The sequence below is a fragment of the Lissotriton helveticus genome, chromosome 1_1 (assembly GCF_964261635.1).
Source record: "Lissotriton helveticus chromosome 1_1, aLisHel1.1, whole genome shotgun sequence".
Lineage (NCBI taxonomy): Eukaryota > Metazoa > Chordata > Amphibia > Caudata > Salamandridae > Lissotriton > Lissotriton helveticus.
This window is the reverse complement of record NC_136057.1, coordinates 827,221,139-827,234,505: the sequence shown is the minus strand read 5'-3', so window position 1 is coordinate 827,234,505 and position 13,367 is coordinate 827,221,139. Positions and strand designations below refer to the sequence as shown.

General features: G+C 45.7%; 1 protein-coding gene across 1 annotated transcript in view; it reads left to right on the top strand.

The window, feature by feature from the left end:
• Positions 1-1,061: 1,061 nt before the first annotated feature.
• The window catches only part of SOCS2 (suppressor of cytokine signaling 2), a 316,203-nt gene continuing 303,897 nt past the window's right edge, over positions 1,062-13,367 (top strand). Inside the window, exons 1-2 of the mRNA XM_078674543.1 lie at positions 1,062-1,630; positions 2,328-2,581. Coding sequence (XP_078530669.1) covers positions 2,560-2,581 — 22 coding nt within the window. The 5' untranslated portion in view covers positions 1,062-1,630; positions 2,328-2,559. The remainder of the gene's footprint in view (positions 1,631-2,327; positions 2,582-13,367) is intronic.

Sequence of the window (13,367 nt, the reverse complement as noted above, 5' to 3'; positions counted from 1 at the left end):
CAGCACAAGTGCTGCCTAGGCGAGACCTAGAAATGAAACATTATAAAGATTGCAAGAAAAATATTCAAGATCAAGAGTACCAAATAGGAGATTTAGTATTAGTAAAACAACAGCAAATAAGAAAGTAGCAAAGTAGATTTCCTCTTACTCCTTTGGAAGTGACTCATGGAACTGCAGTCATGGCAAAAGATGAAAACCGTGGTAATACGGAATAAAGCTTTCTATAAAAAAAAATGTAAGCGAAAGTTCACGAGCAAGAAAATAAACAATCAGATAATCATTGTGTGGAACATTTGCTCAGAAAATCTGCAAGCATTTCAAGGAAACCAGATCGATAAAGTGAATATTGCTGAGTAAACAGATGTGATGTTATTCCTGAGTTGTTTCTTTTTCTTTCTTCTTTTAACACAAACGCGGGGGAAGGGGAGAAAGTAATGTAGGAAGAAAAAAGGGAGCTTTCCATGCTAGAATGTGAAGGGAGGTTAGAATGCTTAGTAACTATGTTGAATATATACTTTTCGGTTGATTCTCGAGGATTCGGAGAAGCAAGCAGCACTATTCTGTGAGCCTAATAAAAGCATCAACATGCCGCCCGGAGTATGAGTATTACTTACAAGCTGTTACACCCTCCACCACCCACCCTCCAAAGCCTTGGACTACTCGACACCCGCTATCACTGAGAGCCAGGCGATCAAGGGGTTGCACTTAGCCCAGCTAATCATGACCCATAATAGATAAGGTCGGGGAACCCAGTAGTAAACTCCTTATCAAAACGGAGAAACGAGGAGAGCTTTTCCAAAAGTGCTATAGTGAATGGTTTTGGTTTCCGCCCCAACCATTCTCCACGCTTCTCTCTAGCAGGGAGACACCGACAGCTGTTGTTGTGCCACTGGGTGACTGCAGTTGCCGCCGGCTGCCGGCAGGAGACCCAGCGCGCCTCCCGGTCTGCACTACGAGCCACTGCAATCACGTTGCACCGATTCCTGGAAAGTTCCTGGAAAGCGGCTTTTATATTTACCAGATGGGGAAGAAAGGGGGTGCAGGGAAGGGGTGGCTAATGAAAGGGAAAATTGTTTGATGAAAGGGGGAGAAATGCTAGAACGCAAACAGAGGAGGAGGAGAGTTTTCCGCTGAGCTGCTTCCGCCTTCATCAGGCAGCTAAGGTTGCGGCAGGATAACGATGTGCCGTAGCCTCAGATAACCCCCAATCCCAGGTTGCGGACGTCCTGGCTGAGCTTGTTTGCCACTCTCAGGGCGCAGTCATCTTGGCCACGGGCACTCACTGCGATTTGAATAGTAATTCGTCAGACAGCTCCTCCAGCCCTGGAGTTTATTCTATGTTTTTGTGCCTTTCTAGAAAATAGACCGGCAACTCGTTTCCTCTCGCGCGGGCGCTGCGGGCGCACCTCAGCCTTCACCGCCACTTCTGCACTTTACCATGCCTCCCGCCGCTCTGCAGGTCTGATTGGTGCGCACCCTGTCATGGAATAAGAGTATCGGAAGGGCATCTGGACATTTCTTACATTGTGGCCGGCGCAGAGGGCAGTGGCACTGGACAGAGCCTGGAAACACGGGAATTGGTACTGGCCAGGAGGTGAAGTCCTCGGAAGGAGCCGCCAGCCGAGGAAAGGTAAGACGATCAGCCCATGCTAACGGCTCTGGTTCGGGCAGACAGCCGGGTGGGGTCGAGAGGGGGTCGGGGCACTCTGGGAGGCTGGGACCCGTAGGGACTGTTGCTGCTGAACCGAGGCCGGGGCGGGAAGCGATCCTGCGGGCCCTGTTGGAGGCATGCAGGTGCAGGACGCACTGTCCGAGGAGGGCTGCCACTGCCAGGCGGGGGCCAGGGGCCCGGCCCCGCTTCGAGGGCAGTGCAAGGACGCGCTAATGCTGCATTGTGCTTGTCTGGCGTCCGGCAGTGGACGACGGCAGCTCATCCCCAAATACTGGCAGTGACTGGGGCCAAAAGAGGCAGCGGCGCCTATGGCCTGGCCTGCCCCACCTGCGCTAGAACAGCCGCCCTGATCCGCGTGTACTTCACCTTTTGATAAACAAGCCGGCTTTGGCGAAGCAGGGTAAAGCGTGCTGAGGCCGTGTGTGGCAGGGACGGGAGCTGCACTGCCAGAGCAGGCAGCCCTTGGGGGCACCTTACAGCGCCCCAGTGACCAGGCATCCTCCCTGCTTTAGGCTGTTGGGCACACGCCTTCAAGTAACAGAAGGGGACTGAACCCCTACCGGCTTCCCCTAACCCGGGGAGCCCCATGGGCAGTGCCCTCCCTGGCTGCCCCGTCGTGAAACCAAACATCTTTTTCCTTTCGTTTCTCTTGCAGTGAGGAGACAGCTTCGCGGCGCTGGGCTCGGCATGGAGGGGCCGGTGGCGGCTGCCCTGCGCCCCGACCTTGGCCAGGGGCATCCCCGAGTGTGTCTGCAGTGAAGGAGCGTTCGAGGGGTACGCTGGATCCCCCGGTGACCTTGCGATGTGGGGTCACGGCTGAGGTCAGCGGGTCCAGTGTCCAGCGGGTCCCAGAGGGCTCGGAGGCCGAGGACCCCATTGCAGTGGCCATGGGGGAGCTCAAGAGGTCAGGTAAGGATTGACCGGGGTCGGGGATGTGAGTGGGAGGGAGGGAGCGCCGGACCTCTCCCGCCCAAGTGGGAACTCACAGTGGGCATTAGTGCAAGCCCGGTCCTGCCATTACAATGTCAATAACAAATGTACCTCCCAGTCAGGGGTTTAAGTGGGATGAAAAAACGGGGGGGGGGGGGGGTCTTTCAGGGTGGCGGGGCCAATGCAATTAAAATCACGTACGCTAAAAGTTTGTGCTTAGCATAGTGTGCAGCCCGATTGTTTTTTTTGTTTCTGTCGTTGCATCCAGATATATGATACAAGTAACATCATAACTACATGAAGTCCGGATTATTGGCTTTGTCAATGGTTGTTAGTTGCATAAGATAAATAAGCAGCAACTGTGGCTTGTATATAATATTGAAAAAGCTTCCACATAAAGCCCTGGTGACACCACGACAATGTTGCTGCTACTTAGTTCCGAAAAGAGAAGAGAAATCCAGAGAGAAAATTACTCTCTTTAAAGGATTTCCCTTCCCCTATAAAGCTCGAAAAAAACGGACCTCCTGTGCCAGGGCACAAAACAGCCGGATAGAGACCCGTTTCGCTGCCTCCTTAAAAAATCTGCCGGTGCTCAGACCCGGTGAGACCAGGCCCACTTAAAGCCCTGCTCCCAGTACAGGACTGAATCCCTTGGCCCGCCATTCCCAGCTGTAATGTTTTCCTACATACACTTAGTTGAGTCGAAAACGTGCCCACGTCAATCTTTGGTTTAACTTTAATGGCGCTCGTTCTCAGTAAGTAAAGTATATGTTGTGTGTGCTCCCCCAGACTTGTTTTCATTTGTTCTTACCGTTTTGTTTGGGATTTAGTTGCGGAGAGTAAATTGCCTTTCCATATGAGATGCCCTTTCCATCTGTTTAGCTCCGAACTGCATTAGATAACAATGAAGATATAGTAATAATAATAGTTATTAATCGTGCTCATCACGCGCGCGTGTGGTTTGGAATAATTCTCTACTTGGTTGTGTACGAGGCTCAGGCGCTCAATGCCCCGGGACGTGTTGTAATTGACAAACACTCTGTTGTTTTTATCCTCTACCGAAGTCACCCCATTCCTGGGGACAGACGAATAGAAAATCCGATACGAAGGCAGAGTCGGCGCACATGGAAGCGCTAGCCACAGAAGGGGCAAAGTCTGGCGAAAGGAATGCAGAGGGCAAAGTCAAGACAGAGTACATCGAAGGGAAAGGAAAAGAATGAAGTGTCATCTCGCGCTCACTGACTAGGGCTGGCTTTCCTAGGAGAGCAAACCCGACTATTCACGAATAAAAACACTACTCCAGGATGTTGACCTCGGAGCCGCTGACGTCTCTTGTTTATGCTCTGACCGACAAGGTCGCATGCGGGGCCCCGCACAGGTGCAGCGGAGACACTAGCTTTCTATGGTTCCCATCCAAGTGTATCACCAGGCACGCAGGTGAAACACCAGTATAGTAATCAGGAACGTAACGAGCTTTAGCAAAGCCAACAGGTATGACTATCCAATGTCCATTATTGACGGGTGCATTACACGTGTGTTCGAAGACGTTGCATGGATGGGCACGTCGGTGAATAAGGACGCTGAGAGGGTGAGTGGGCACATTGATGGGTGAATAGGAGTAGCAGTACCTAGTGTCGGTGGGTGGGTGGTGATGGTCGGGAAGTAGGCGATGGACATTGCATGAATATGTAAATATAAAGAATATGGGGTTGTGAGTTTCCGGTGGTTGGGGGAGACGACAGCTCTGTTTCCATACCACCGTCGCATTTTTTTCTGGGGAGATTCTAAGGGCATCGTTGACTGCCAGCGCGAGTCCCAGGGAGCTAGATAGCTACTGTAGAGGGTTCAGTGCAGACCTCCTCTTAGAGACACCAACATAGTCTCCGCCACCACAAAAGGATGTTTCATGAGAATCAATCCCTTGTCCATGGGCCACATAGGGCTGAAGACAAAAGTAGTATGTTTGACACCCGACAGACCCGTAAAGAAAATGTCGCCTTGCAAAATCGTGCCTACCATGTAAATACATAAAAAAGGCTCATTTTGCAAAGTCCACAAAAATATTTTTTTCCATTCATATTCAGAAGGAAATTCCCCGTCTAATTCTTCAATGACATTAGTGCCTGGAGCGTGCCCTTGTACATACCTACAGCGGCAGTGACGACGCTAAATGGTGACTGGACTATAAATGACGGGTCAGCCGCGGGCTTTGGTCTTGTCGCCGGTGAGCAGCGTAAACTCTCTTTGTGTAATGCAAGTTTAAAACAATGACTTGCTTATGTTCACAGTGCTTTCTGTCACAGACTGGGACCTCACAGCACTAACCATACACGAGTCACTTTTCTCCACTGCAACAACCAGGATTCCGTTTTGTGGCTCTCTGGTTACAGACACAGACCTCTGCAGTGCACTAATAGTGGTTTCATAATGTAGAATACTGCACTTCCCACGGATTAACTTAACTTGTATTTATTCTTCCTTTAAGCAGCTCCTTACTTTAAATCTACTTACCTGAAGGTGAAAGACCTACAAAGTTACAAGATATTTTGTCTTTTTGGCCATGCTTTTGACCCTACCCTTATGCTCACTCACCTCACCCCCTTTGCGCACAGCATCACAGCTCACATACTTTTTAAAAAATGCATTTCGACCACTGGTCTGTGGACTGCTGTTTGTAGGTGTATTTGTGTTGTTGGTGTATTTTCAGAGTATCTCTGCTTCTGCGGAAGTATTTGTATCCTTGCACGGCATTGTGACAGATGTTTTTATTAAATAGTATAAACAAATTTTGTAAACAATGCATAATATAGACGTATATGCCTAGAAGTCATTTTGCACGATTCACCATTCATGCATGTGTCGTTTAATGTATGTCTGAAAATGTATCATTCTTTTTCGACTATCCCCACTGAAGATGAGTATAGCAGGCCTGCCAACTCACACAGTGCCAACACGTATCACACAATTTCAACTCTCTTGAAACGCATTCACTTGGTGAAGAGCACACCAATTACAACTGTCATTACCTCACCCTTCATAAGACAGATGCAATTAGAATCATCTTACACACGGAACCATATGGAATTATGCAATTTTGCTGCAGGAGCTTTTTCTGTATAATTATGGATTTGTAACTTTGGCATGATCTGCTCCATAATCTGCATATTTAAACAAAAAATAGTTTCTAGCTCCAATGGATCAAAAGTTCCTAAAAATGCCTCCACATGTGTGGCTGTACAGTGGAAGGCCTTTTGCAAAGGCTGACTGTCCACCTTTCCATTGCCTATTTCTGTACTTGGGTGTTAAACTGGTACTAATAAGGTGCAACCGTTCCCAGACAGTGTTTACCTTCATAAAAAAAGTGACAACACCAGGAAGTAATACTATCATAAAATGGGCTGCATTACTCTGCATAATTTGCATCTTCTTGCTACATAATGTAGTCAATCTTGCTACATAATTTGCCCCACTCCTGCCACATAATTCCAAAGGCCCTACTTATAGTTGAGATGATTTTGTGTTGTCTAATTACATTTCATTTCTAAGTGTTATTTATCGATATAACATTTTGAGGTCATAGACTTTGCATTTGGTGTGTTAGTTATTGTTTGCATTGCTGTGGTGAGCTATGGGCAGTGCATAACTTGTGAATTGCAGTGGTTTTTCAGTTTTATTTTGCAACTGTTACTGCATTTAACTGTGTTTATTTAGGTGGAATTTCTGAGGTTTATATGACTGTATGTTGAGGCAAACCATAACTTCACTTTATTGCTTTTTCCAGTATATTGTTTTTGATCATACACCACATCCAAAAGTACCCTGAGCCCAACCCTCCGCCTGTGGCCAATCCCCACAGTGCATGGCTTTTGGTTGTGCGCTGTGAGTTGGGAGAAGGGCCTTACCTTCTGCCAGGCCCTGCGCCACACCCTCTGTCACTGGCCAGGGGTTAGCACAGGTCCTGACCTCTGGCCAGGCCCTTCACTCAACCCAGCGCTAGTGGCCAACCCCATCTGCCTTTACCCTTCACCGGTTTGTAGCAGGGGGTGTGCATCAGGGTGGACTGCATCCAACCCTTCAAGATGGCCAAACCCTGCTGCGCATGGCCTTCAGCCATACCCAGCAAGGTGTTGGCTGTAGGTCCAAGTCTCCGCACCCGGCCCATCATCAGTGGTTAACTACCGCAGCACATGGTCTTCGTAGTGCGCAGCGTGGGTTGACCAATGGAACTGCACTCAACACTTTGTATGGGGTCAACATCCTGGCTGAGGCCAGGTCCTGTGACCAACCCTCCACAGGCGGGCAACTGAGTTGTGCACAGCCTTTATATGTGCACAGGGTTCGCAAGTCGTGGTACCCAACACTTCCTGCGCAGCTTGCACATGCAGTGCATTGCTGTGCTCATCAACAGTAGGCCACAGGGCTTGGCTGCTGGCGAGGTCTTGATCTAGAATACTTTGCATCCAGCCAACATTTGCTGTGCATGACCTTTGGTGGCAGCAGCACATGACCTCTGGCCAGAGGCTTTGCCCAGATTCTTTCTGGGCAGTCATTCCCACATGTGCCCATTGAAGGGGGTTGGACGAGTTTCCCAAACTGTGGCCGGACCCTTACACCACCACTTGCGGCCAACCTCTAAAAGTGGTCATTGTCCAAGCGCAGCAGTAGTGCATTGAATATATTTTTTTCTCATTTTTGTTTCCCAAAATCATGGATCCTATGCTTGATTTGCAAATTCTGAGACTCACAGGAGAGTCTGTTGGACGAGGGAGGACCTAGGAGCCACAGTTCCAGCAAAGGGTCCACAAATCAAGCAGTAAATATATATATATTTTGTAAAAAGAAGTTATTCCTTTGAGGCCCTCCCCATGGGCCTGGGGTTAGAATATTTCCACCCTTTCCCCAAATGCCCTTTTGCTTCTCCTTTTTTCTAATACGGTGTGCAATACAACATTCTGGTAGCGGTTGCAGGAATAAACATTTTTGTTTGATGGCAGATTGGCAAATCTGCTGCATGATACGAGGTTCCGCAATGGACAACGGGTGTAGAGTCTTCCTCGTCCAAAGGTGTGACTTTATTTTTTAATTGTATGCCCAAATCTGCTGTTTATAAATGAATCCGCAAAGAATCAATGATTTTACAGACCAAATATCTCTAAAATGTGACTTCTTCATGGCCAGATTGGAATACTATTTAAATACTAATTTCTGAAACTACTGAATGGATTTACACCAAACAAATACATGCACTTTCTTGAGTAAAGTTCTTTTTACATGCCGAGTTTGTGGTAATCGATTTTATTTATGCCCCTGTTTGGTGGATCTGCATGATGAAACTTGACATGGATGTCCTTTTTTGGAAAATTTCATGCAGATTCCTCGAGCGAGCCAAAGTTAATAAGAAAATATAAAATGGATTTTCAGTGGAAAGTCTGGCTTCGCCATAACTAAAGAGGTGCTACTGTCACCACTAATTTTATATGCATATGTTATATATGTTTAATTTGATTAAAGCCAAAATAGCGCTGCTAACGTCAAACCTAAAAAACATAAACCCCAAATTCTTACTCCTCCTCATTGAGAGCCAGAGCCAGAAAGATACCACTTGGGCTTCTGTGTGATGAGACATTAGCAGATTCTTGAGTCCACCACGTACTCACTACGTGTCACTCAGGACATGTTGCATGGTAGTTGGGGGCTAGGGACCAGGGTAGTGAGCGAGAAAAGGTGAAATCTGGAAAAAGCGTGCAGTATTGTATAACTTTTCATCAATTCATATTGTGTGAAAGCTTTTGAGACGGGACCTTTTGAGGTGCGTTTCGAAGGTAACTGTAACACGTGGAGAAAAAGGAAATATCAAGGGTTAATAGCAAAGTACTCCGAAATTATAAGGTATATACTGAAAGTGACATCACTTGTTTTACTGGTGGAACATTTTCCATTCTGGTAACTTTCTTAAACAGATATCTCATCATTCCCTTTATGTCCAGGTGTTGGGAAGGAGACATAATTACAGAAAAATAGAAAGACATACTCAAAAGTATTTCAGAATCAATTGCGATTCTTAATATTACAAACCATATTTAAAAATCCCCTTCAGTAATGGCTTGACGATAACATCTACTCTAGAAACGCAAGCAACACTTAATAAGACATTGAACTTCAACACCCCGTAAGTCCTTTAACCCCTTGGCCAAGGCGGGTGGGGGGGTAACGCTGCGCGGCTGTGCACGTGACGGAACCACGCCGTCATGAGTCATGGGCGGCACGTGCTCATGACCGCGTGGTTCCGTCACGGACCCGCCCGCTCATTAATTTGGCCACACAGGCGGGGAATTAATGCCGCGTGGGCGGAGCGGCAGCCGCATGACGGAGCCACGCCGTCATGAGCACACGCCGCCAGTGGCTCATGACGTCGTGGTTCCGTCATGAGCAGGCAAGGGGTAAATGATGAGAAGCTATTTTGGAAAAGGAGTTAGCACCGGGCTCAGTGCATATGATTAACACGTTTCGCACTCATACCTTAGGACCACAAGTCAAAAATAATACAAACAAAACTAGTATTTTTTATTAAAAAAATATTTTGACTTATTTTAATTTTACTTATGTTAATCTTTTATCAAAAAAGTGTTGGTACAAGAACGATACATAGATGCAGACATAATAAAGCATTCATTTCATAAAAACAATTATTTGATTTATAAAAAATACTATATATTTTCCAGAGTAAATGGTGAGAAGCTTCTGAGCAGTTTTGGAGTTATCATTACTGCTTGTAATCCGGAGCCAGCCATAGCAGGAGGGTGACTTGTTATCTTTATTGTAATTTGACCTTCACAGACTGTTTGCTTTTTCAGTGGAGTACAGCACTGCTACACTTTGAAAAGTCATGTTTAAAAGAAAAAAACAGCGTGAATCTGGAGGGAAATATATGTGTTGTAAACAGTGATGGAATTGGGGAAAAACAAAGGAGAGAACCCATCTTGGGGCACAAGGGTTGGCAGAGGAAAGGGTGTGAAGTCACGAGGAGCCGAGTTATGACAGTTAACTAATACATTTAAAAAAAACAATTCCACTAAGATATTGGCAACAAGGATAAAAGTGACAGGAAATCCGTTCTAGCTTTCTTAATTGGTCACAAAGAGACGGTGTTTTAAAATATCTTACATGCTTAAGACCCTGCTGCAGAGATATTGGTGTAGCCATTCATTTTCAGGGTATTATAATAATGGAAGGATAACTTGGTTAGGTACTGCAGTTAAAGGAGAGTTCTGTGTTTTGTCCAGTTACAGTTTTGACTCCAAAAGTAGCATAGATGGTTAATGTGCCTGTTGCAAAGCACGTTGTTTAACATGCAGATGACCAATTTCTATTTTATGTAGCTCGTAAGTGGGTACTACTTTCGGCAGGGAGATTCTTTTTTTTTTTAGTACAGACAAACCAAGTCACTGAGTTACTTATTAAATTCTGACACTGGCCATGCACTATTAAGATATAGGGGTCGATTTAGATGTCGGGTGGAATTGCTTCCGCCCGACACCGACTCTTAAACAGGACTGACCAACACCCGGCCGGCCGTCCTGCCCGCCTCATGAGGATGCAACCGAGCAGTGGGCCCGATTCACAGAACTAACTTAAGACAAAATCCTAAACTTACTACCATTTTGGTATTCACAGAAGGCACTTACTCATTTTGGTATTAACAGAAGGCACAATCTCATTGATGAGTAAGTGCCTTCTGTGAATACCAAAATGAGTAACTTACTCATTTTGAGTAACTTACTAATTTTGGTATTCACAAAAGGCAATTACTCATTGATGAGTAAGTATCTTCTGTGAATACCAAAATGAGTAAGTGCCTTCTGTGAATACCAAAATGATTAAGTGCCTTATGTTAATACCAAATCGGTAGTAAGTTTAGGATTTTGTCTTAAGTTAATTCTGTGAATTGGGCCCGTGTTCGGTCGCATTGCAGCCCTTCCCTATGAGAGCATGCATTATGGCCGTAAACCGTCCATAGTACATGCTCCCATAGGGAAATGGGAGATATGGTTCATCCCTGCACCTCAAGGTGCCTGCCACGGGGTGTATGAATTAACAGGGGGGCACCATAGCTGCACCCTCAGTCCCCAACCGGGGCGGCACACTCATGGGGGCCCTGCTGGGGGCCACCAAACATGCTTTCCGACATGGTTTCCATGTCGGACAGGCTGGCATGGAAACCATGCCAGAAACCATGCATCGTAATCCCAAGGGCGTAAAGACCTCCTCTTTGGGTTTATGAGCCGGTTCCGACTGGTTGGCAGGCTTCTTGAGCCCGATAGAAGCCAGCTGGAATGACCAGCCAGTTTCAATTCCGACCGGCTGCATCATTATCAGCCTGTCAAAATTGAAACCGACGATGGCGGTCGGAAATCCTTCGACCAAAGGTCAGAGGCTTTCTGACCGCCATTGTAATAGGCCCCTTGATGTTTACAAGGATGGATGATATATGACTCCTACACTTTATAACCCTCATTGCCTTTTGTAACATTTCCTGTACATTGATTTACACATTTGTATGATTTATTGTTGCTATGACACCCTGCACTGGGATGAGCATTGCTATAAAAGAATTAAATACAAAAATAAATTACTACTATTTAAATCATTATTCGTGTAATTCATGCACACTGGTACTCTGGAATTCTTACAATGCATGCACATCTCTTATACAGGAGACTTGAATAAAAAAGTCTGTCAGTAGGTCAGTCAATCGTCTTTATTCGGGTTGCATAAAAGAAACCATAAAAGCAACATAAAAAAACCAGTTGATTCATCAACATTACTTACATCAAAAGTGCACATACAAAATTCTGAAACAATCTCAGTACAAGTAACATCTAAAATAGGCCACATCTATTCTGCACACATCAGTAAACCCCCCGCTAGCCAGTGAATAAACAGTAAAAAGAGGGAATTAGAAGTTGATTAAAAGTCTCCCATTCTCTTCCTTATACCAATGGCACGGCAAATATTAATTTGAAATGCTAAACATACCTCCAGTGATTGAAGTTGTTGCAAGCAAACTAAGACGAGCCTACATTGCTTGAACGGAAGTCTGTGCAGTAATGGTGTATTAAAACTAAACCTTGGACCATCAAAAATATGGAAAAAAATATAACGTGTATATGGTGCATTGTGTATATGGTGCATTGTTTTGAGATACTATCACAAGAAGAGGATGCACATTTTTGGGACCAATAATGACGTTTTGGGAGGGTTACTAACCAGTGGATCATATTGCATCTCAACATGGTTAGCATAAACCTATGCTGGGGATTTAAAATCCTTCCTCTTCCAATAGTTGGAGACATCAATATTTTAATTCCTCTTTACTAAGGAGACTCAGAGACTCGGTGACCTCGGGTCGTTGGACAAATTAGGTCTATCCATCTTCATACAAAGGATCTTAACAAACCTCAACCAGGGAATATGGCCTGACTAATCCAAAGTGGGACACTCTTGTATTATCAGCCTGTTGGATTTGGCTTCCTCTATAGTCCGCACCCTGTGCGATAAAAGTGGGGGATGAATCCTAATAGGGGCCTTCAGAAAGGGAAGACTCATTGTGCATCAAAAATGCGGGGCAACTAGCTGGAACAGCTAGCATTCTGCAAAGAAAATAACTATTTTCTGACCTCAGCAATTTCATTAGGGTTTTGAGACCCCAAACACCTATCCGATTGGTAGCCAGGGCTATTCAGTTCTCCCATCTGATTTAGGGGTTTGATCCCTGACGTTGAAGAAAAATTAAAAAGGGGAGTTGCAGTCTTCTTAAATTGGTTCAGTCTGCTGCCAATGTGCTGTTTACACGTGCCACCAGAATCAACTTGTATGCCCAATCATGAAAAGGAACGAGTCTGCTTTAACAATGTACGCTTCAGGTGAAGCCTTCAATGTGAGGGGTGGGGAGAAGGGAGGGTTTCGGGGTCTACATATCATGATGTAGGTTTTATCCATGTTTGCCATGAGGCCCTTCTCTCCTATAAAATCTACTTAGGTGTTCAACAAAAATTGGAAGCCCTTGCGGTGCGGGTTATTAAGACAGCGCCATCTGCATGCAAGTGGGCGCGCACTGGTTGATTACCTATTTGGGCATATCCCTACCTCCCTCTGCCAACACCCTCTCCAGATTATTAATACAGAGGGTGGAAAGGAATAGAGCAAGGACACACTCCTGCCATTGATGAATTCCTCGGTGCACCCCTCAGTAGGTCCATACCTTAATGTGACTCCCAAGCCTGCATAGATGTCCTGTAAGAGTTTACTAATTGGTTCCTCCATCTCCAAATGTTCTATCAAGCAGCACAGTTTAGAGTGTGAAACCCAGTCAAAGGCGCTTGGCAGGTCCATGAGGCCTAAATAAATTACCCACTTTGTAACCACCGTGTCTTTTGCAATAAGGAGTTCCAAACTCAAGCACTGTTCCACAGTTCTGATGCCCCTGTGGAACCCATAATGAATATGAGAAAGGATTGAGTATCAACTCCGTGATTTAATCTTTTTAATATTATTTTACACAGAACGTTTGACTGGGGCATACAGCAGGGGCATCGGGTGGTTAGAAATAGGATCAGCCTGTCGCCCTTTGTATATACAGGAACAGTTAGGCCTCAGGCCATGAGTCTAGTAGCCTGAATTACACACGGTTCTGAAAATGCTGGTTAAGAGAGGGCCCCATAACTCAATGTTCGCCTTAAAAAGATCTGACGGATTGCCATGAGGG